At 49.0% G+C, this 20,490-nt stretch overlaps 1 protein-coding gene across 2 annotated transcripts in view; it reads right to left on the reverse strand.

The window, feature by feature from the left end:
- The window catches only part of INTS1 (integrator complex subunit 1), a 62,252-nt gene that overhangs the window by 2,919 nt on the left and 38,843 nt on the right, over positions 1 to 20,490 (reverse strand). For both annotated transcript variants that reach the window (XM_061599395.1, XM_061599394.1), the window contains exons 32-46: positions 19,698 to 19,838; positions 17,742 to 17,922; positions 17,510 to 17,633; positions 15,232 to 15,362; positions 14,512 to 14,599; positions 13,355 to 13,581; positions 12,297 to 12,420; positions 10,567 to 10,700; positions 8,070 to 8,262; positions 7,533 to 7,660; positions 7,316 to 7,428; positions 3,966 to 4,082; positions 3,024 to 3,094; positions 1,616 to 1,707; positions 2 to 111 (exon numbers count right to left, since the gene is read on the reverse strand). In XM_061599395.1, coding sequence (XP_061455379.1) covers positions 2 to 111; positions 1,616 to 1,707; positions 3,024 to 3,094; positions 3,966 to 4,082; positions 7,316 to 7,428; positions 7,533 to 7,660; positions 8,070 to 8,262; positions 10,567 to 10,700; positions 12,297 to 12,420; positions 13,355 to 13,581; positions 14,512 to 14,599; positions 15,232 to 15,362; positions 17,510 to 17,633; positions 17,742 to 17,922; positions 19,698 to 19,838 — 1,974 coding nt within the window. The remainder of the gene's footprint in view (position 1; positions 112 to 1,615; positions 1,708 to 3,023; positions 3,095 to 3,965; positions 4,083 to 7,315; positions 7,429 to 7,532; positions 7,661 to 8,069; positions 8,263 to 10,566; positions 10,701 to 12,296; positions 12,421 to 13,354; positions 13,582 to 14,511; positions 14,600 to 15,231; positions 15,363 to 17,509; positions 17,634 to 17,741; positions 17,923 to 19,697; positions 19,839 to 20,490) is intronic.

Raw genomic sequence — 20,490 nt, forward strand, 5'->3', positions numbered from 1 at the left:
CCTTGACAAAGGAGGGTGTATTCGGGCAGGTTTCTCAGGGCTGTTTGAACGATCTCAAAATCCCGGCTCCCCAGGCAGTACATGAATGTAGGGAGGAAATCAGCTGCAATGCTGGAAAGTTTGAAAGGAGGGACAGGAAAGTGAGAAACTCACTGAGTTGAGAACATCAGAAGAGCCTGGCCACTGTACCCAGACCAAAGGCCCAACTAGTCCAGCTTCCTGCTCTCAAAGAATGCTGAACCGTGGAAAGCCCGCAAGGAGGACTGAAAACAACATCACTTTGCCATCATTGCTCCCTCACATCTGGTATTGAGGCAGACTCTGCTTGCACATGGAGGCTCCACACAGCCATCATGACTAACAGACCTTGTCTCCTCCTCTTTCACAAACATGTTAGTGCCGTCTAAGTTAGGAGCCATCAGCACGGACTTGTGAAAGTGGCTTTTATTTAAAAGTATTTCTAAGCTGCTCAGTTTTTAGAAATCTCTAAGCAGTATGCAAAGATGCAACATCAAACCAGTAAAAAGATGTTATAAAAACAGATAAAAACTGGAATTCAGTAATAGCAGGGTTCAATCTCAAGGTTCAGGCAAAGCTTGGGCAAAATGATATGTGTTTACAAGACATCCGAAGCAACTGATGGAAGATGCCTGCCCTATGTGCTCAAAAGATTTCTACCCCACCTCTACCCTTTAAAAAAGGCTTAACTTTTTTTAAAACCTAGAATATACAAAGCAATTCCATAAATGAATTGTGTGTTCAACTTCATCATCCCCATGTTAAGCATCTGTAGCTTCTGTCCTGTTCTCATGGAGAGAGGTGTGAGATGGGGGGAATCTAGGAGAGACAATTCTTCTCGGAAGAGGAACACAAGAAAATGACAAGAGGAGCCCTAAAAGGAGAACTGAGCTGAAGTGTCTCCCTGACTCAATCCCCAACTGTGTGGTGCGTCAGTTATTCTGGAGGGTAGGGCTTCCCAAACAAGTAACGTAAGGGGTAAACTTACATCACGGCTCATAGGTGGTTTAACTCGCAAAATGCCAGAATTAGGGTAGCAAGCATTACCCTCACTCTGATTTGGCTTCATGACAATACCATCTATCCAATGCCATGGAGCCAAGCTAGAGTGAGGGCAATGCCTCCTGCCCTTGCTCTGCTGTCTTGCCAGTACTTAAAAAACAACCATCGTCATTATCGTCATCCAGCAGCGATGGAAATCATCATGGCTGCTATTGCTACGCCCAGGAAAAGACTGGCACTAAATACATAAATAAATAAAGGTGAGGGGTGGAGCCTTCTGTGAAACAGCACCACCCCCTCACCTTCAGCTCCATCTCCAGCCAAAGACATTTGCCTGCGAACTTTCCAGCTCAGCCTTAGTTCTCAGGCCCTGCCAATTGCAGGGCAAAGCCTTTGCCCCGAGAAAGCCAGTGCAGGGAAGACAACCGGAGATAGGCTGACCAGTTCCTCCTTGGGAAGAAAAAGGGTAAAGGGTGGATGGGGGTGCCAAGAGAACAGAGAGGAGCCCCCAATGCTCTTTGCTCCACGAGTTCCCGGGCCGGTCCCAATACCCCGCCAAGCCCCACCCTCCCCTGCAAGCGCTGCTCCTACGTACCTGGGGTTGTTCTCTATCGAGCGCAGGGCGAGGGAGAAGGCCAGGTTCCGGCAAGTTTCCTCGGGAGAGCTCATCCGTCTCTGCAAGTGAGTCTGGGGGGGAGGAGGGAAAGAAAAAAAGGACAGGCAGGCGTTGGAGAAAATCCTCACCGATGACACAGCCAAAATGATCACTTGGATGTTTCAGGAAAGCTTTGGAGGGGAAGAGTAAGCGACTCCTGGGGCTCTTCGGAAGGGAAGAGATGGGCGTGCAGCCTCTCTCTCGCACATACCCCCGAGGAGTAGGGGACGTAGCTGCATAAGCCCCCCCCCTTTGGTCACGTCTCTGGCATGTCCAAAGTGGTGAACAGAGGCCACGCAAAGAAACGGCTCTCATGGCTGGCACCGTCAGGGCCGGCCCATGCCCACAAAGAGAGGAGGATGAGGCTGACCCAGAGGAGAAGGTGGCCCCAACTGCCAGCCACGGTGCATACTGAGGGATGCCTTGAAGCAGGTACCCAGATCAACCTACCTGCACATTCAGACCAACAACAGAGACCCTTCTATTAGTGGTCATGCAGGAGAGGGCCTTTATATGTCAATTCCCTGAAAATCACCAGTCCTTCAGAAAGGCTCTGAAGACTTTTTTGTTGCTGGTGGTTAGCTTTCAGAACTGGGGTGTTGGTAGAAATTAGTTTTATATTGTATTTATATTTTGCATTGAAATTGCATTTTAGATTATTATCACACCACTACCATGAAAGCCGCGTTGGGGGAGCTTTGTTCAGAAAAGAGACCAATAAATACTTTATCCCCTAGACATTTTGGACTACAACTCCCATCAGCCCCCGTCAGCATTGGCCACTGGTGACAAGATGGGAATTACAGTCCAAAACATCTGGAGGGTGCCATGTTGTGGATACTTGTTCTAAAGGCTGCAGAGCTATTCTTCCCTATCACAAGAAGGTAGGGCTAGTCTTTGCCAACCCCCCTTGTGAAGAAATGTTTCAGATTGCTGGGTATCCAATAACGGTCTCATTTGACTGACCATTATTGGGGCACCAAAAATGATACTGTAGCAGTGACCAAGAGGCCTTCTTGATAAAGCCTAGAAAGATTACTTGTCCACGCTCTGACATATACCTTCCTCACTTACTTGTGGAGCATTGCTACCACAAAAGGAAAAAGAAGAGAGAAGCAGGAACCCTCTTCCATTTTTACAAAAGCTTCCTAATCACCTGTAGGGAATTCTACTCACCACAGGCGACTAGGCTCCCTAAAAATTTGACCCCAAACATAAAGTGGTTAGCAATGCAAGCTCTGTCAACTCTTCTACCAAAACAATGGGGAAATAAACGTCCCACCAAAGGAGACCATGGCGGAGCAAGGAGGACACAAGGCAGATGACTGCGTAAGGATGGTCAACGTACGGAAAAGAAGGAAAGGATTTCTGGTCTTCGTCTGGACATCTCGTCGATATCAGTCAGCACCTCCAGGATATCTGGGAAATGGGAGAGAACAAAGGGACTGGAGGAGCCAATCTGACCTCCCTACACTGTCCCCCCAGCCCAAAAAGAAGGGGGCAAAAGGAGATAATAGCCCCTCAAGGAAACTCACATCTGCCTAATCTTAACAAGACATCATAATAGTACTTAACACGTGGATAGCTCTGCCAAGCATTCGAAAAACTCTGCATGCCTAATCCTTACAACAACCTTGTAAGGAAAGCCAGTACTACAATCCCCCTACTGCAGATGGAAGGGCTGACGGTCAACTGCTGCCAGGGACTTCCTGATCCACGGTTCATTCTCTTAGCCGCTATAGCGTGGGCCAAGATCAGAGCTCATGGCTGCAACTCAAGCAGAATGAGGCTGATTTACAGGCCAGCACCAGTGCCCATGGTTTCAGTGGGAATCTCCTCCTCCACTGGGGACTCCTCCCCATGGCAAGGAGTAATGTTTAAATGACCCCCGCTGGGCACCTCGCTCTCCGCTCATGCGGTATTTGGGTGCTGGCACTGGACAAGGATCAGAGTTTTCAAGAAGGACTTGTATTTTCCAAAGTTTATTCAAAGTGAAGGGCTGTCGCTCAGTGTTGGGGCTCCTGCCTTGCACGCAGCCGCTCCCAGGTTCAATCCCCGGCATCTCCAGGTAGGGCTGGGGAATGTCCCCTTTCTGAAACCCTAGCAGCGCTGCTGCCTGTCAGTGGAGGCAATACTGAGCTAGTTGGGACAAATGGTGTAAGGCAGCTTTCTTTGTTCTTGTTATTCCCCAACAGCTGCCATGTCCACGAAGGCCTGCAGTAGTGGGTTCCCTGCAAGGAGGATTGCCCAAGGTCCTCGGAAACAGGTAGTGGCAACCGTCTTGGCTTACCCTCCACAGTCTGACCCCTGGACAGTCTCTTCATGTATGGAGCCATTTCAGCTGGAGTGAGCGGAGTGAAGAGGGAGATGCTGACAAGAGGCAAGGAACCTGCGCCTCCGGCTTCATCTGAAGACAGACAGGAGGGAGAATTTTGTTAGAGTTCTCTTAGGTGCCAAAGTCTCAAACTGGGGAGGACTCCAATAATAGGACTGGGCATCTTACTAGAATCATAGAATAGTAGAGTTGGAAGGGGCCTATAAGGCCATGCAGTCCAACCTCCTGCTCAATGCAGGAATCCAGCTTAAAGCGTCCCCGACGTGTGCCTGTTCAGCTGCCTCATGGATGCCTCCGGTGTTGGAGAGTCCACCACCTCCCTAGGTCATTGGTTCCATTGTCGTAACAACACTCTAACCGTTAGCAAGTTTTTCCTGATGTTCAGTTGAAATCTGGCTTTCTGTCACTTGAGCCCATTCTTCTGTGTCCTGCACTCTGGGACAATCAAGATGTACAGGCCCAGAAAGAAAAACTAACCCCCACCCAGACTTTCCATTTTTCCGACAGAAATTTTGAGGAACAATTAAAATACACCTATGAAATGTTTTCCTTTTTGGAACAAGTGAAATGCTTTTTCTAAGATGACAAGGTTTCACTCCTTTGAAATGCGGTGTATGTCTACTTCTGTGCAAAACATAAACGTCTACAGAAGGGGTAAGCCCAGGTGCTGTCCTCCAAATGTTTGCAGGACTGCAGCTTCTGTTAGTCCTGACCGTTGGCCATGCTGGCCTGGGGCTGATGGGAGCTGGAGTCCAACAACACTGGCTACTCCTGATCTATAGCCTACCCAAACGTGCAATTTTATTATGTACATTTTTTTTAAAAAACGGTTGATTTTATTTGTATTTTGACAATTTCATTATGTCGACTGTTTCCCAGTCTGTTTTTATTGCAATTATTAATGCGTATTTTATACCACTTTATGTGAACCGCTTCAGAGATATTTTTGGATCAAGCGGTATATACATTTTGCTAAATAAAATATAGCATTAGAGAATGACAATTCCTGCAGATGCTGTAAACAGATATACAACGCTTAGATCCGAGCTGCAATCTTCACGAGACGCACATTCAAGCTTTCTTGTGAGCTGCTGCTTGCCTTCTCCTGGTAACCTCTGATCTAGTTTGGGTAGCCTCTGGTCTAGTTTGGAGATCCCAGAAACAAAATCTCGAGCCTGGTGCTCTGATTCCTCCCTCACGAGGATCCCTTTTCACCTCTCCCCTCAAACAACGTTATCACTGACACCCTGCTACAAAACTAAAAGAAGCCTATGCATGTCTACTCAGAAATAAGTCCCAGCCAGTTAAATGGGACTCAGTCACCGGTAGGTGTGTATATAATGCATTTATACTTCTGAGGCTGCAATCCTGCATGTTCCTAACTGGGAATTACCGCTGCTAAACAGAGTAGGTATTATTTCTCAGCAAACATGCATAGGATGGCTCTCTAAATTTCATACATGTGCCAAATAGTACCATGTTATATGATGCATTCTACATGGAGTAAAACAAGTTTAAGTTTGATAAGAAAGCAAGTATTGCATATATCTCAATTTCCCCCAAAATTCCATCCCTCTCCCCCCAAAAAAACCCCAAACCTTTTTCTCCCCAAGGCTTCAGAATTTCCAGAAATTTTACATCTTTACCCCTTACTCCCTGTGCCACTGTGGGAGCTTGATAAAGGAAGGGGTGCTGCCCTGCTCTCTCCTGCGCTACAGCGCTACCAGATGGTGGGAGGGTGGAATTGCAGCTACCAACCAAGCAGGGGTCAAGTGAGAGATTCTACCTCTTTAGCTGCAGTTCTGGCTTGGCTCCTCTAGGCCATCAGCATGAACCCTCCCACATTCCCAATGGACACGAGCCCTGGATTGCCTACCATTCCAAACGGAATGATCTTGGCAAGCAAAGGATTCCCCAGCACAGCTGGGAGCGAGACAACCCTCGCCGCTCAAGGATTGGCATTTTTCATCGGCAGTGAAAAGCGCTAGAGAATCCAGGGTGAGGCTGAACAAATGATTCACTCCTGCTTTAGTTTTACACGCAACAACCTGCCCCGGAAGCCAGCAGCTTCTAGAATTCTGAACATCCTAGGCACTGGCATCCAACTGCCACCTCCCACTGGCAGATCCACAAGGGCTCTCGTCTGCCTCCGTGCTCCTCAACGCCGCCTGGTTCTTCAGCCTACTCTGCCAGCCGCTTTTAACAACTGTGCTGGGCAACATGGTTCTGCAACAAAGCAAACGTGCCCAATTTCCTCCCCAACCCTTGAAAATTACACCAACATCCAACCTGCAGGAGCTGGGCTTCCTGCTTTGGAAACCTGGATTAGTTTTGTGTCCGGATGGAATTCTTGCAAGACAGGGCTCTGAGCTACTGTCAAAAGGATGGGCCCAGCAGGCAGCATCAGCTGATGAGGCTGGGTGAAAGGTTGCTCTACATTTTAGGGGGCGGGGTGTGTGTGCAGAGGTTGTCAGAGGGGAAACTATCATGTGTCTTTCACATTCTGGGTCGATGCAGGGGGAGTGCATTTTTTTGGCAGGGGGGAACGACTCACAGAGCTGCTTCAATCCAGTTGCCTAGTAGCTGGCATCTTTTCTACCCCTATATAGCCCCCAGAATTAGACTATTTTTTGCAGGGGGGGAGAACATAGCAGTAAGGAAGCTCCAGTATGTCCCCATTGTAAACAGTGTGGCCCCATTCCCGAGAACAGCCAAATTATGCCCTCCTGACCCCATCCCTGAGAACAGCCAAATTATGCCCTCCTGACCCCATCCCTGAGAACAGCCAAATTATGCCCTCCTGACCCCATCCCTGAGAACAGCCAAATTATGCCCTCCTGACCCCATCCCTGAGAACAGCCAAATTATGCCCTCCTGACCCCATCCCTGAGAACAGCCAAAATATGCCCTCCTGACCCCATCCCTGAGAACAGCCAAAATATGCCCTCCTGACCCCATCCCTGAGAACAGCCAAATTATGCCCTCCTGACCCCATCCCTGAGAACAGCCAAATTATGCCCTCCTGACCCCATCCCTGAGAACAGCCAAAATATGCCCTCCTGACCCCATCCCTGAGAACAGCCAAAATATGCCCTCCTGACCCCATCCCTGAGAACAGCCAAAATATGCCCTCCTGACCCCATCCCTGAGAACAGCCAAATTATGCCCTCCTGACCCCATCCCTGAGAACAGCCAAAATATGCCCTCTCGACTTAACATTCCATATCTGTCCAAGGGCCAAGCCACCACCCACCCACCCAACTCAACCAGAGAGACAGAACTCAGACAGAAAACCCAAGACTCACCGTCCTTTTCATCGTCAGCACTTTGGTCCAATGTGCCGTTCTTGCTGGGCAAGCTCAGGCCAGCCAAGAGAGACTTCAGCATTGCCAGGTCATTGTTGTCCGACGAAAGGTCACTGCGGGGAAGCAGAGCCACAAGGGTGGGTGTTCCGGGCTGCCAGGGTTCCCTCCTCCAAGCTCCCAACTTCCCCATCGGAACAGGCCAGAGCAAGGGACTTACTGGAGGGGGTCCGAGTGCTTCTGCAGGAAGGAGACGGCCGCCGGAGCGTTGGAGGTGATGTACTTGTGAATGAACTGCACGAACTTTGAGATGAAGGTGGCCAAGTGGCGAGAAGACTTCCGGTAGCTCTGAAGCAAAGGAGATGCAACCAGAGGTGGGATCTGGGAAGCAGCCTTCTCTGGCAACCCGGGGAATTTTTAGGGCTGGCTCATGCAGGCAGATGAGGTGGCAAGCACATGACAGCTTCTGCTATCAGGCCAAGGTACCTAGGGCTACTGGCCAGCTGCCCCATGTACCTCCCAGGAAGAGCAGTAAGGCAATGGGGAGGCCAACTTGGCCCCCTCCTTCAGCCAAACAGCAGCTGCAGGGCGATCGCTTCCCCCACCATCTCCCTGACTGAGAGAACCCTCCACTCCAACTGCCGGTTGCCCTGGGACTGGAGAAGCAAACAAGGGGGAAGGACGTGCTGGCCGAAGGAGGCGGAGCCGCCCATTGCCCTTCAAGCCAGGCCACCGGACTTTGAAAAGGTTCCCCTACCAGAAGCAAGCGAATGAAGGAGAGGAGACAGTCCCACAGCGCCCCCTGGTGCTCGCTCTGGAAGACCTGTGGCTGGAGAAGCTCCAGGATCCCCAACACGTGGATGAAGAAGGTGAGATGGTTCTGCTGGCGGAACTCCTGGAAGTTGAGGTGGACCCGCCCATGCAGCAGGGCTGCGATCATCGGCAAGTGCCTGGGAACAGAGGAAGAAGACGGGCCACTTTAGGACGTTTCTACGGCAGGCAGGTGTTACAAGCTTGCATGCCCAAGCAGGACAGTTCTCTGCTAAGCAAAAACTCTTCTTTGACCCCTCTTCCTCAGGGAAGCTTTGGACAAAAAGTATATATTTTTTGCTCCTCTTATAACTTCGCACTAATCCAAGCTTGAATACAATGAGCAGACTGTTTTCATCCAAGCCGATTATTATAAGAACTTTGTAACATTAAGAATTTGATGATAACAGTTTGCTTGTTTTCCTCTTCCCTCCCCATCCCTTTTTTCCGTTCGTGTTGTGTTTTTTTAGATTGTAAGCCCAAGGGCAGGGACTATTTCTTTTGATTTGTAAGCCACTATGGGTACTTTTCTGGTTGCTTTGAATAAGACAAACATCCATCCATCTACTGATACCTCCAAGCATCTGGGGAAAATCTGGGGAAAGATCACAGCTCAGTTGTAGAGGACCTGATCTGCATGCAAAAGACCCCAGATTCAATCCCCGGTGTCTCCAGTTGGATCTGGGCATGCCCCTTGTCTGAAACCCAGGAGAGCCACTGCTAGTCATAGAATCATAGAGTTGGAAGGGTCCTAAAAGGCCATCCAGTCCAACCCCCTGCTCAATGCAGGAATCCAACTTAAAGCATACCCAAAAGGCAGCTGTTCAGCTACCTCTTGAAGGCCTCCAGTGTTGGAGAGCCCACCACCTCCCTAGGTCATTGGTTCCACTGTTGTAACACTCAGTTAGGAAGTTTTTCCTGATGTTCAGCTGAAATCTGCCTTCCTGCAACTTGAGCCCCTTATTCCATGTCCTGCACTCTGGGACAATGTGTGGCAACCTTTCAAGTACTTCATCAGCGCTACCAATACGGCACTAATGGTCTGATTCAGTATAAGGCAGCTTCCTATATTCCATCTGAATGGGGAACTGGTCAATACAATAGTTCCATATAAATTCCACATTTATTTATTTTTTGGAGATTTCGGCATGTTGGACACTCCCGCCTTTCACTACCCCTCCATAAACAGTTTTATTTCTTAGATTTCTGTCCTGCGCTTTGTCACTTTCGTGATCCCAGAGCAATTAAAAAAACTGTAACAAAATTAAAACTGACAATTTGCAAAAAAAACCACAACCTAAAATAGCAACTAACAAAAATGATCAAAGCCTACCCCATCAAAACTCAGCGGGCAAAAGACCAAAATTTTGCCCAGCATCCTGCGCAAGGAGAATATCCTCCCCTCCGTGAATCCACCAGCAGCTGTGGTAGGATATCTGAGCTGAGAAGGAAGCAGAGAGGCTTCGCCAGAGTGGTGTGGACAGGATTTTGGAGTCCGATGGTAGAAAACGACATGAAGAGCCAGCTGCCCCTAATCACCCAACCCTCTTTGCCTCACAAAAGGGGGAAACCAAAAATTTGGATCAAGCAAAGTAGTGAGCCGGGGTTAGCCTGGCGCCTGGAAGCAAGAGCTGCAGCAACATCAGTCAATTACGGAATGCTCAAAAGCGCTGTACAGATAGTAAATGAAAGCTTCTGCAGACTTTGTATGCTCTATTTCACTCTTGTAATGGGGAGGATATGGATATGTGTAGTGGTGGGTGATGATGCAAAACAGGGCCTTTTCTGCGCTGGCACCAGAACTGCAGAACTCCCTTGCTTCTGGTTTGGAGGGCTGATCCTTCTGCCGAGTGGGGCGCTGGACTTGTGCCCTCAGGCTCTGCCCTCATGGCACCACAGGCGAGGGGGAAAGTACCCATGTTTGTTTTGCTTAATGCAGAGGCTTAGCCCCCAATTCTCTCTTTGTTGAACAGCAGCCACTAAACCCAGGCAAAAGCATCTTTGCCAGTAGAAAAGTAGTTGTAGAGCAGCGCACGGGGGGCGGGGAGGAAAGCAGCAGCAAACACAGGAAGCTGCCTTAGATACTGAGTCAGACCCTTGACACATCTAGCTCAGGAATGTCCACACTGACTGGCAGCAGCAGCTCTCCAGAGAATCTCTCCCAGCCCTACCTGAAGGTGCCAGGGACTGAACATGGGACCTTCTACAGGAGCTTCCCACTGAGCTACGGCCCTTCCGCAAGGAGTCCTGCTGTCAACATTTTTGTCAGCCACAGAGAAAAGTTGTGGTTTGGTAAAGGAAAGCCCATCTTTTTGCTCCTGGGGGGTAGAAAATATATATATATATATATATATATATATATATATATATATATATATACACACACACACACACACACACACACACACTTTAAAGTTCCCAAAAGAAAGCAAGTTGAATAGAACCTGAGGAGAAGGATGGGGTGCGCCACGGCCAACTTCCGACATGCCATGTTGGCGTCCCACAGGCGGCTCTCGCTCATCTTCGAATCACTGGAGTCCGCAAGGAGGGTGATGAAGCGGTGGATCAGGGCATCGAGCTGTGGATGGAGCAGGGCAAAGCCTTACCTAGCGGGTAATGAAGACTGAAACCACGAGGGGCAAGGCTCTGTCGCCACGGCAGGGCCTTCTACCGACGGAGGGCTTCGGAGTTTGGAGATGAGGCGGAAAACCACAACCTGGGAAGCTTCTGAGGCTCGCCTCCCTCCCGGCCACTTCTGTGCCCAAACACACCCCATGGGCCCTTTGGGGGCACATACAGAGATGGGACCCACCGACAAACTTCCTTAGAGCTGGCTCTGTATGACTGACAAGTCTGGGTTTATTTTTTCAAGCTAGGGAGGAACCTAAGGGAGTCTTCCCCTTGTCGCTTGACAGTCTGGGCCCAGGACACCTTAAGGATAGCCTGCCCCCATCTGAACCTACTATGATGAGCACAGTTATGTCCATCCCACCGTTCAGGATAGAGATCCTTCCAAAGTGGCTTACAAGTAATGTTAAAATACATGTATAAAGCCGGCAGGAAGAAACACATAAAAAAAAGTCATCAGGATCCTTCCTATAGGGCAGTGCTGGATGGCTCCATGGCAGGAAGAGGAGACGCTCCACCTGTATGAAAGATTCCTTTTTTGAAGGCCCTGCTCCTGGTACCCTTGCTGCTGGAAGTAAGGTGGGTGGCGATGAAGAACAGGGCCTTTTCTGCACTGGCACCATATGTGAAGAACTCCTGTCCTAGGAAAATTCACCTCACACCTTATAATCACAGAATTTTAGAGCTGGAAGGGACCTCGGAAGGCTCTCCCTGCCGAGATATGAAAGGCCCCATCTGTACTGGCATTCCGTCGGCTTTTGAAGGTGCACCTGATCTCTTGACCTGAGTCTGCCATTTTAATTGCTGTGTTATTTTAATGGGATTGTTTTAATGCATATTTTAGTTATGGCTGTTTACATTTTCATGGGATTGTTCTTAGTGTATATTTTAATTATTGAGGTTTATATTTTTATGTTTTTTGTAGCTGGTTTTTAACTTGTAAACCACTTAGACACCTATTTTGGCATTAATCTTTATATAAATAAAATCATCTTCATCACCATCACCTAGTCCAGCCACCTGCTTAGTGCAGGATTTTGCAGTCTGAACATCCCTGAGGGGTGGCCAGCGAGTCTCTGCTTAAATGCTCCCAACTGTTCCCATTAAGAACATTCTCCTTAACATTAGCTGAAATCTGCTTCCTTAGCCATTTCTACCCATTGGTGTTTTTTTGGCTCTCTAGAGCTTGGTGAAGTAGGTCTTTTTTGGCAGGGGTTAACAGTTTTTAGGAACACAAATTGCTACTGCTGATTGGAATTTGTGCTGCGATTTGAGAAATTAACTTAGTCTGGTTTTATACAGATCAATTTTTGTACAGTTTTTAGAATGTTTTGCAAGTTGCCTTGAAGATCTTAATTAATAAACACTTTAATAAAATAAATCAATAATAAACAAACATGGGAAGCACCTCTAAGATTCTTGGGAGTAGGGGGATCAGCGATTTTTGCCAGTGAGGTTGAGCAGTATTACTGAAAGCCTGAATGCTTTTGTGGCAAGCGTACACAGACTGTGCTGTCGCGTTCCTGTTTCCACCCCGGATTCTTACTTTGCAGGTGCTGCTGTCAGTGGCCCCTTCGGTGGACAGCAGGGTTGCCGGCACTGGCACCATAAGCTCAGGCAGCTGGAGGTAGATTTGCAGGAGAAGGTCTTGGCAACGTGTTCCCATTGAGCTGAAACAGAAAAGGATGAGGACATGGGACAGCTGTTCCAACACACTGAAGGGGGGCTTCCAAGTTTATCTAATGCGTCTTTTTAATATTACCAGCTTTGCTTGCACTGGGCAATGTCAAACCCAACAGTCTCGCCAGAATCATCGCCTCTGCTATCTGAAAACATAAGGTGCTAATCCTCAGTGGTTCCAGAGATACCCTTGCAAGCACATGGAGAGCAGACAAATGGAAAGAAACAGTATGTTTCTCCCAGAGCAATTAGAGACTTCTGCAGTTGCCAAGGATTTATGAGCAGGTTTCTCCAATCTTGAGCCCCCGGATGTCGTTGGACTACAACTCCCATCATCCCTTGCCACCACAGCCAAGAGAACATATGGTCCAGCAACATCTGGGCACCAAGGCTGGGTTAGGGGAATCAAGCAGCAACTGGGTTTGCCTGAAGGGATTCAACATACGATGCAACTCCACCACCAAGACTTTTTGGTTCAACAGCATAAAAATTCAGGTCTGTCCGGTGAGTACTTGTAGCGGCCATCAATATACATTAAAACGCCTTCACACGCCAACTGCAAAAGGCTATGTGCATTGGGGTCCACAAATTGAGATGGGCTAGGCATCCCATTGCTGTGTCTAGCAGCCAGCAAGGCTGTTTTCTTGCTTCTGCATTTCATTCTTTTCCCAGTTAGCTTAATGCATTAGTTAATCTCCACCTCTGGTTTCCCTTTAAGTTCCTTTCCCTGTTTTTTGGGTCTTATTATTTAAATTGCAAGCTTGTGGACAAGCCCACGTTTACTTTGCAGAGTGCCTAGTTATTTCCAGGTTCTTCAAAACTGATATAAGAACAAGAGCAACAGAAGATGGAAGTGGGCCTGGAGTTTTCAAGACAGAAAGTGGATTGTTCCTTTGCTTTTGTTTCGAAGTCAGATAGCCTCACCTGCTCCCCCACTGCTGAATGCAGGATGTCAGGTATTCGGCGACTTTCTTAATGCTTTCCACGTCTCCGTGGCAGCAGCTGTGCAAGAGCGGGAGCCGCGACTGGGTGACCAAGCAGGAGGCCTCTTCCGAGCACTGGCCTCCGGTCTCTGACTCAGCCAGGATCAGCTCTACCAAGCTGATCAGTTCAGAGGCCTTGAGCCGAAGCACAAACTCCTCCCGCCGTTTCTGAAACACAATTGGGAGACGGACGGAAAAGGTGAGCCGGGATTAAAACCTCCCAACACAAATATGTATTTTATAGACCAACATCTGTCTAGTGGGGGGTGGGGGGTGGCCCACAATGGAGGTAGCCAACAAGCTGCTCTTCAGAAGTTGTTGGACCGTACCATCCATCACCTCTGACCACTGGACAGGTTTGTTGGGGATGATGGGAGTTGTAGTCCAGCAACATCCGGAGGGCACCAGGCTGTCCTACGAAGGTCCCCTCCAGCTCCTACGTCTCCACAGCTAGGTCTCCCGTTTCTGACTCTGGTGACACCTTGCACAGAGCATCCCACCAGAATTAGAACAGTCACATCAGAAAGACCCATAACACCATTTATGTTTCGTAAACTCTGGATGCTCGGCCTGCAGAAGAGAAGTCTGGAGGTGGAGGAACACAGTAGCCCTCTTCGGATGCTCGAAGGGCTGCCTCACAGAAGATAACACAACTAGAACTAATGGCAGTGTCAGCTGAGGGCACCATGTCAGCGGGGCAGAGGAATCTGCTCTGGATTTTAGTCCGTTCAACCGGCTAAGCCATCCTCAGGAGCCCATCGTGCCCTGTGGCTTCTCACTGATCATCAGGTCAGCATCCTGGCTCTTTGGGTCCATTTGTGAAGGATAACAGAGACTTGCCTTTGGGCCTGACTTGGCAGGCTGCTGTCTTACGTTCCAACCACCCAGCAGCCAGGTGACTTGACAAGTGCATCCCTTTCGATCGGGGACGGGGACCCTGCGGCCCTCCTCCAGAGGCTGTGGGACTAACAAGCCCCATCAACCCTGACCTTGCTGGCTGGGGCTCATGGGAACTGGAGTTCAGCAACATCCGGAGGAGAGGCCACAGGTCCCCCACCCCTCCTTGCTGAGCGGCACAGTAGAGGAGGAGCACTTTACCTGAGGTGTCCTCTGATCTCTTCCTTGCCAAATCCGAGGGATATGAATGCAGGCCCACAGGAAATCCAAGGATGCCGTCGGGTCAAATCTGTCCGAAGGTATAGAAGCAGGGGTGTAAAATCTCAAGGAGGGCCAAATTCCACCCACCAACTCAGGGCCACGTCCACCATTCTGCAGTGAAAAACCTGAAGAGTCTGTCTTCAACTGACAAACACCACCTTCTCTGCCCAACACAGGAAGCAGAATCTGTCACTTCCTGGGGTACGTTCCAGGCAGAGAAAAATTTTGAAGGCTAGGGGGTGAAGGCAGGGGGAGTGAAACACGGTTCTCTCATCTTCAGTCTGCTTCCTCATGTCTGCCTGCCTCCCCTCTCTCCCCAGCAAAGAAATAATATTGACCACCTGCAAGCCAGCCTTAAACAAACACAAGCCCATTTAAATGCCAAGCACTGCGTCAAACAGAACCCATGGGCACAACCTGCAGGCCAATTTAAAGTTCAACTAAGATGAAGTGCTTTTTTAAAAGGGCCACTGATCCCTGCTTAGGGAAGGCGGGATTTCCACCTCCACGATGGGCCCCAATCACAGCAGCGGCCGCCGAGTCTTCGGCAAGCAAGCATCGCCAACATCATGATTGACCGCATGGGCAGACCATACAGGTGAGCGATTCTTTGGGCAGAAGTTATTCATGATGTACGAAGAGGCTCTGGGGAAGACTCACTGGTGCTCTCGCTTTTTGCAAAGCAGGATCTTGATGCAATGGTGCAGAGTGGTCCAGCTGGACTGGTGAGTCAGGAGAGCCAAAAGGTATGGGCGGAAAGAGGGCAGCTCTGCCTCAGAAGGGCCTTTGTCCTGGAGGGAGAAAGGGAAAGGTCGCTCTGGAGGGCATGGTGGAGGATAGGAGTATGCTGGCAGAGGGTGCTGACCAAGGCAAGAGGAGGAGACTAGGCTCACAGTACTTACACCAGCCCCAACCACTCTAGAGGCTTCATGCCGCAGGCCAATCCCAAGGCCAGGCTCCAGGAAGACCCATCTGTGCTCTCGGCATTTCTAAGGAAATTTATACCAGGCCTGGCCAATGCAGAGGCTTCATGCTGCTTGTCGATCTCGGTGGTCCATCTAGCCCAATTCTAATCCCTTCAGAGCTCGGAAATGGCTCAGAGATCTTTGCACCCATGCCCCCTAGGGAGTTCCCAGAACCAAGTCCCAATCTCAGCCCATGCAATTCCCAGTTTGAGATGACACAGGTAGGCCCCAAAGTTTGTAGAACATGTGATCAGAAGCCAGGATGAACGCCATGCAAACCCAACCTCCCTCACCTATTGATCCAAATGGTGCTGGGACCAGGTGGTTAGATAAACAAAAATACAGACACTTCTTCTTACAACAAGAACCACTCATCAAATGACATCTTATTACATTTTTTACTTGCCCTTTCTCTAAGGAAGTCAGAGTGGCGAGAATTGTTTATTGTCTCCCACATTTTGTCCACAAGGTTAGGCTGAGAAGGTGCAACAGACTCAAGATCGCCCAATGAACTGCACAGCTCGGTGGGGATTTGAATCCAGTACTCCCTAGTCCTACTTTAACATTCTCTCCACCAAACTAGACCATCACACAGGCTCTCCTGTGGACCTGATTTGCATGTCAGTATGGGCGTGTAGGGACATACACTACCATTTTTCTGGAAAGCGTTGGCACCTGCCTTTCAGAACGCTCCCACTGCTAAGCCTGGTTTAGAACAGGGAAGGGGAACCTGTATCTCTCTCCAGATGCTGTTGGACTCCCAACTCCTATCATACCTGACCACGCTGGCTGCAGCTGACGGAAGTTCGAGTCCAATGTAAGTTCTCCAATCCCGTTCGGGATCAGGAAAAAAAGAGAAACAGAAGCCCTCTATACTTCTTGTCTTTTTGCGAGCCGTATAATTGCATCCTACAGGTGAGGATTCCAAACATGTAAATCTTCCCTTGAGTCAAATGCTCCTTTCATATAAAAAAAGAGCATGGCGAGAGATTAGCTTAAAAACTTTGTGCGTAGGGTTGTATGTCTAGGGAGTGTGTGAGGGTGGGTAACAATCAAAAGTTCCACTCCCCCACCTGCGGTAAGGAATAGTATTGCCCAGAACCAGGAAACATTACTTATCCATCTCATGCCAGGGTTGTGTGTGGCACTGGTCAAATTGGGAAGGGAAAAGCGTCTGGCCCAAGAAACTTACAATCTAAAATTCAATCACCGAAACTGAGACCGGAGTAGTCGGAGGAAGACTATGCTGCTATTTCAATGACACCTACTTAAGCTTAGTTACAGGGAGGACCAGAGGTTTCTGGCAAAGGTTTCACAGGCAAGATGGGGTCTAAGGATATTTATTTATTTATTTTCTATCCTGCCCTTCCTCCCAGGAGCCCAGAGCGGCAAACAAAAACGCTAAAAGCACTTTAAAACATCTTAAAAACATTAAACCTGGACTCCAGCTGGGAGGAAGGATGGGATAGAAATCAAATAATAAATAAATAAAACAAAATATCTTTAAAAACATATCAGAACACAATTATCTTTAAAAAACTTTTTTTAAAAAAAAAATCTTTAAAAACATCTTCAAAAGCAATTCCAGCACAGACGCAGACCGGGATAAGGTCTCTACTTAAAAGGCTTGTAGAAAGAGGAAATAAGAGAGATTGCATTGCGCCCGTTTTGTGGTAGGCAGTTGCAGGCTCAAAGGGTTGCAAGGGGGCATTTTGAGGGAGCAGAAGACGTTTAGACAATTGCTGTCAGTGGAGCAGGGCAAGTGACGGTCATTGGCAGGGACAGAAGGAGCTATTGAAGCCAAGAGATGAGGACACAGCAAAGGTACAGAGGGATAGAAGGGCAAAGATGAAAAGCTTGCGGAGGATCTTGATCTGGGAAGGAAGCCCGTGGAGGGATCTCATCGTCCATTTCAGCTCTTGAGACCCGGAGGCCACCCAATGCCATACCTGCCTGGCCTGCCTGATCCTCACCTTGTTCCAGGAGAAGAGCAGTCTTTGCTGGAGATCTGGGCAACTGCTGATCACCTCGGGGTCCAACATCTCCAGCCAGTCAATGAACAGGCCAGAGGAAGGCCCCAGCTGGGCAGTTTCTGCGCTGAAAGGTGAAAACAAGGAAAGGTTTGTGAAAATCCAGTCAGCAGAAAAGGCACCCGACTGAGTCAATAAAATGGCCTTCCAAAGGATAGGCCCCCGCCCAGCCCACCTGCAGCTCTCAGCGTCCTTCTTGACAGGGGTGTCGCCTTTGTCCTGGAGCAGCAACGAGCTCACCACGGAAACGGGCCCTGTGGCGGGAAAGCAGGACGACATCTCCATGGTGGCAGAGAAAAGGGCAGCCAGGAGCTCCTCAAGGTAAGGCGAGTGCATCTCTGTCAGGCCTTGAAGGACTGGCGGGGTGGGTAGCACGAGAAAATAGGACAAAAACCTGTTAGAGACGTTGAGAGGACGCAGAGGCAAGGCAAAACCAAAGCAGCCGTCGTCTGCAGGGCCGGGATTACCCACGGTGCTCAGCATCTTATTGAGCAGAGGCTGGGACCGTGTGTGCCCTCCCCCCCCCCGGCCGATATTGCTGGGCTGGAATTCCCATCACTCCTGACCATTGGCAGTGCTGGCTGGGGCTGATGGGAGTCATAGTCCAGCAACATCTGGAGGGACACAGAACAGGATGCCTGTAGGTCAGAAAGTGGCAGCACTCACAGGATGGGATGGGAATTCTTCCCCATTTAGGAAATGGAGGCTGTTCCCTGGTCAAGTGCCAGGGGCGTTGTCATAAATACTCCCACGTCACAGGTAGGAGTTCACGGCCTGGTAAGAATCTGGAACCAGATCTCCCAAATCTCAACAGGGGAGGGTCACAGCTCAGTGGCAGAGCACGTTTTGCATGCGGTGGGTCTCAGGTTTAATCTCAGGAAGCAAGAAGCTGGGAAAGGCCTCTGCCGGTAGCCCTACAGAGCCGTTGCCAGTCTAGCTAGGCTAGGGTCAGCCAACCTGGTACCTTTCAGATGTTGGGCCCCACCTCCCACCAGCAGCAGGCAGCATGGGCAGGGATGATGGAAGTGCCCATCCGGCAACATCTGGAGGGCCAAAGGTTATCCCCCTTCCCCCTTATTTAGATGAGACTGTGGTAGATGGGACCAAAAATAATCTCTTATTTGCTCCCAGGTCGAAAGGGACTCTCACTCCTGTTGGAAGTAGGGCAAGAGCAACTCCTGTTTTGTTCTTTTCTTTATGTTCCAGAAGGGAGATCGAGTGAGGGGTCTCCAGATGGATAGGCTTGGCTACATTTGCCTGTGATGCTCTGGCTGACTTCCTTCCGTTGTTAAGACTGATAAGTCTTAAGGGAAGCTTATCTGCCCCTCCTCCTTCCGTCCTTTCCTCTCTTCTCTTCTCCGACTGTCCAAGAGAGAGGAGACACCTTTGTCTCTGCTCCCTTTCTCCTAGCCGTGAGGTCAACTCCCAAGCCTGGGTGTTGCGCCTCCAACTTAGTTAGTTAGAACTAGGTATGCCTTTCCTATCTACTATGTATTTCTATAACTAAAGTAGCTTTTCTTATTTTACTAAATCTTAAGTCTCAGTGATCTCAATGCAGGATAAAAGCCTGCGTTCTTAGGTAAACGCACACACTGGCACACACCCATTTCAGACCACTGTTGTTCTCTGCTTAACAAATATACACATTTACAACAACTCTGACTAGCGGTTGGAGCAGAGCTCGTGCCGGTTTGGGCCCAGACTTGCCGTCCTCAGCTACCCATCCAGGGGAGAGGAAGAGAATCAGGAATCCGTTTGGGCCACATTCACACAGCCTACATTTATTCCACTATTATGCCACTTTAAACAGTCCTGGCTTCCCCCCAAGAATCCTGGGAAGTGTAGTTTGACACGGGTGCTGAGAGTTGTTAGGAGACCCCGGTTCCCCTCAAACAGCTACAATTACCCAAGTGGTTTAACAATAGGTCCCTCTCGCCAGGGAACTCTGGGAATTGTAGCTCTGTGAGGGGAACCAGGGTGACAATTCCCAGCACAAACTACATTTCCCAGGATTCTTTGGGAGGAGCCATGGCTGTTTAAAGTGGAATAATAGCGGAATAAATGTATGGTATGAAAGTGGGTTTTGGTCCTCTTCCATCAGCGCTTCGGGGGGGCATGGGGATGGGCCTACCTTTGCTGACAAGCTCGGGCTCCACGTTATACTTCTCTCCAGACTTCAAGGAGGCTATAATGGCACAAACTGTAGAGCCAATCATGTCAGTGTCACGGCGGAAGGCCAGAGCGTCTGCTAGGTGCAAGAATCCACCTCGAACTACCAGGAAGGAGGGCGAAATGAAAAGGTTACACAGGGGCCAGGCTCAGCAATCAAACATGTGTTTTGCCTGCACACAGTCCCAGGTTCAACCTCTGGCACCTGCAGCTAAAAGAATCAGGTTGCAGGTGATGGGAAGACGGACAAGGACTCGGAATAACATAGCTGCAGTTGTTTACAGATGCATATTTACCACTTGCATCCCTGCACCAGGGCTATTTTTTTCTCTCACTCAGCTAGCTGAGCTCCATGTAAGCCTGTCTAGGTTACAGATCGCAAAATTCCAAACAGTATTAAGAATTGCTTGTGGTGACTTACAAAAAGCTTTGCACGTTATTTTTTTAATTTATTCTTTTTCTTAGGCACGCTAATCAGATGTGCGTAGTGCAAGCAGGCTAGTCACACTTCTGGGTTTATTTGCAAGGGGTGTTGCGTGTGTGCATGTGCGCACCAGCTTTCCACTTAAAAATAATGTCTTAAAGATGATGAACATAAGACACGTTTAAAACCCGACTATAAACTGGGATTAACAAAACAAGAAGAAGATAAAAATCCTACATTACAACAGTTAACAACAATATATTGATACATCAGAATTCACACAGAATTTAAAGCTGGGACCTGGGGCCTCCTAGTGAGGCAATGTACCATT

Source organism: Rhineura floridana, chromosome 17 (genome assembly GCF_030035675.1).
Source record: "Rhineura floridana isolate rRhiFlo1 chromosome 17, rRhiFlo1.hap2, whole genome shotgun sequence".
NCBI lineage: Eukaryota > Metazoa > Chordata > Lepidosauria > Squamata > Rhineuridae > Rhineura > Rhineura floridana.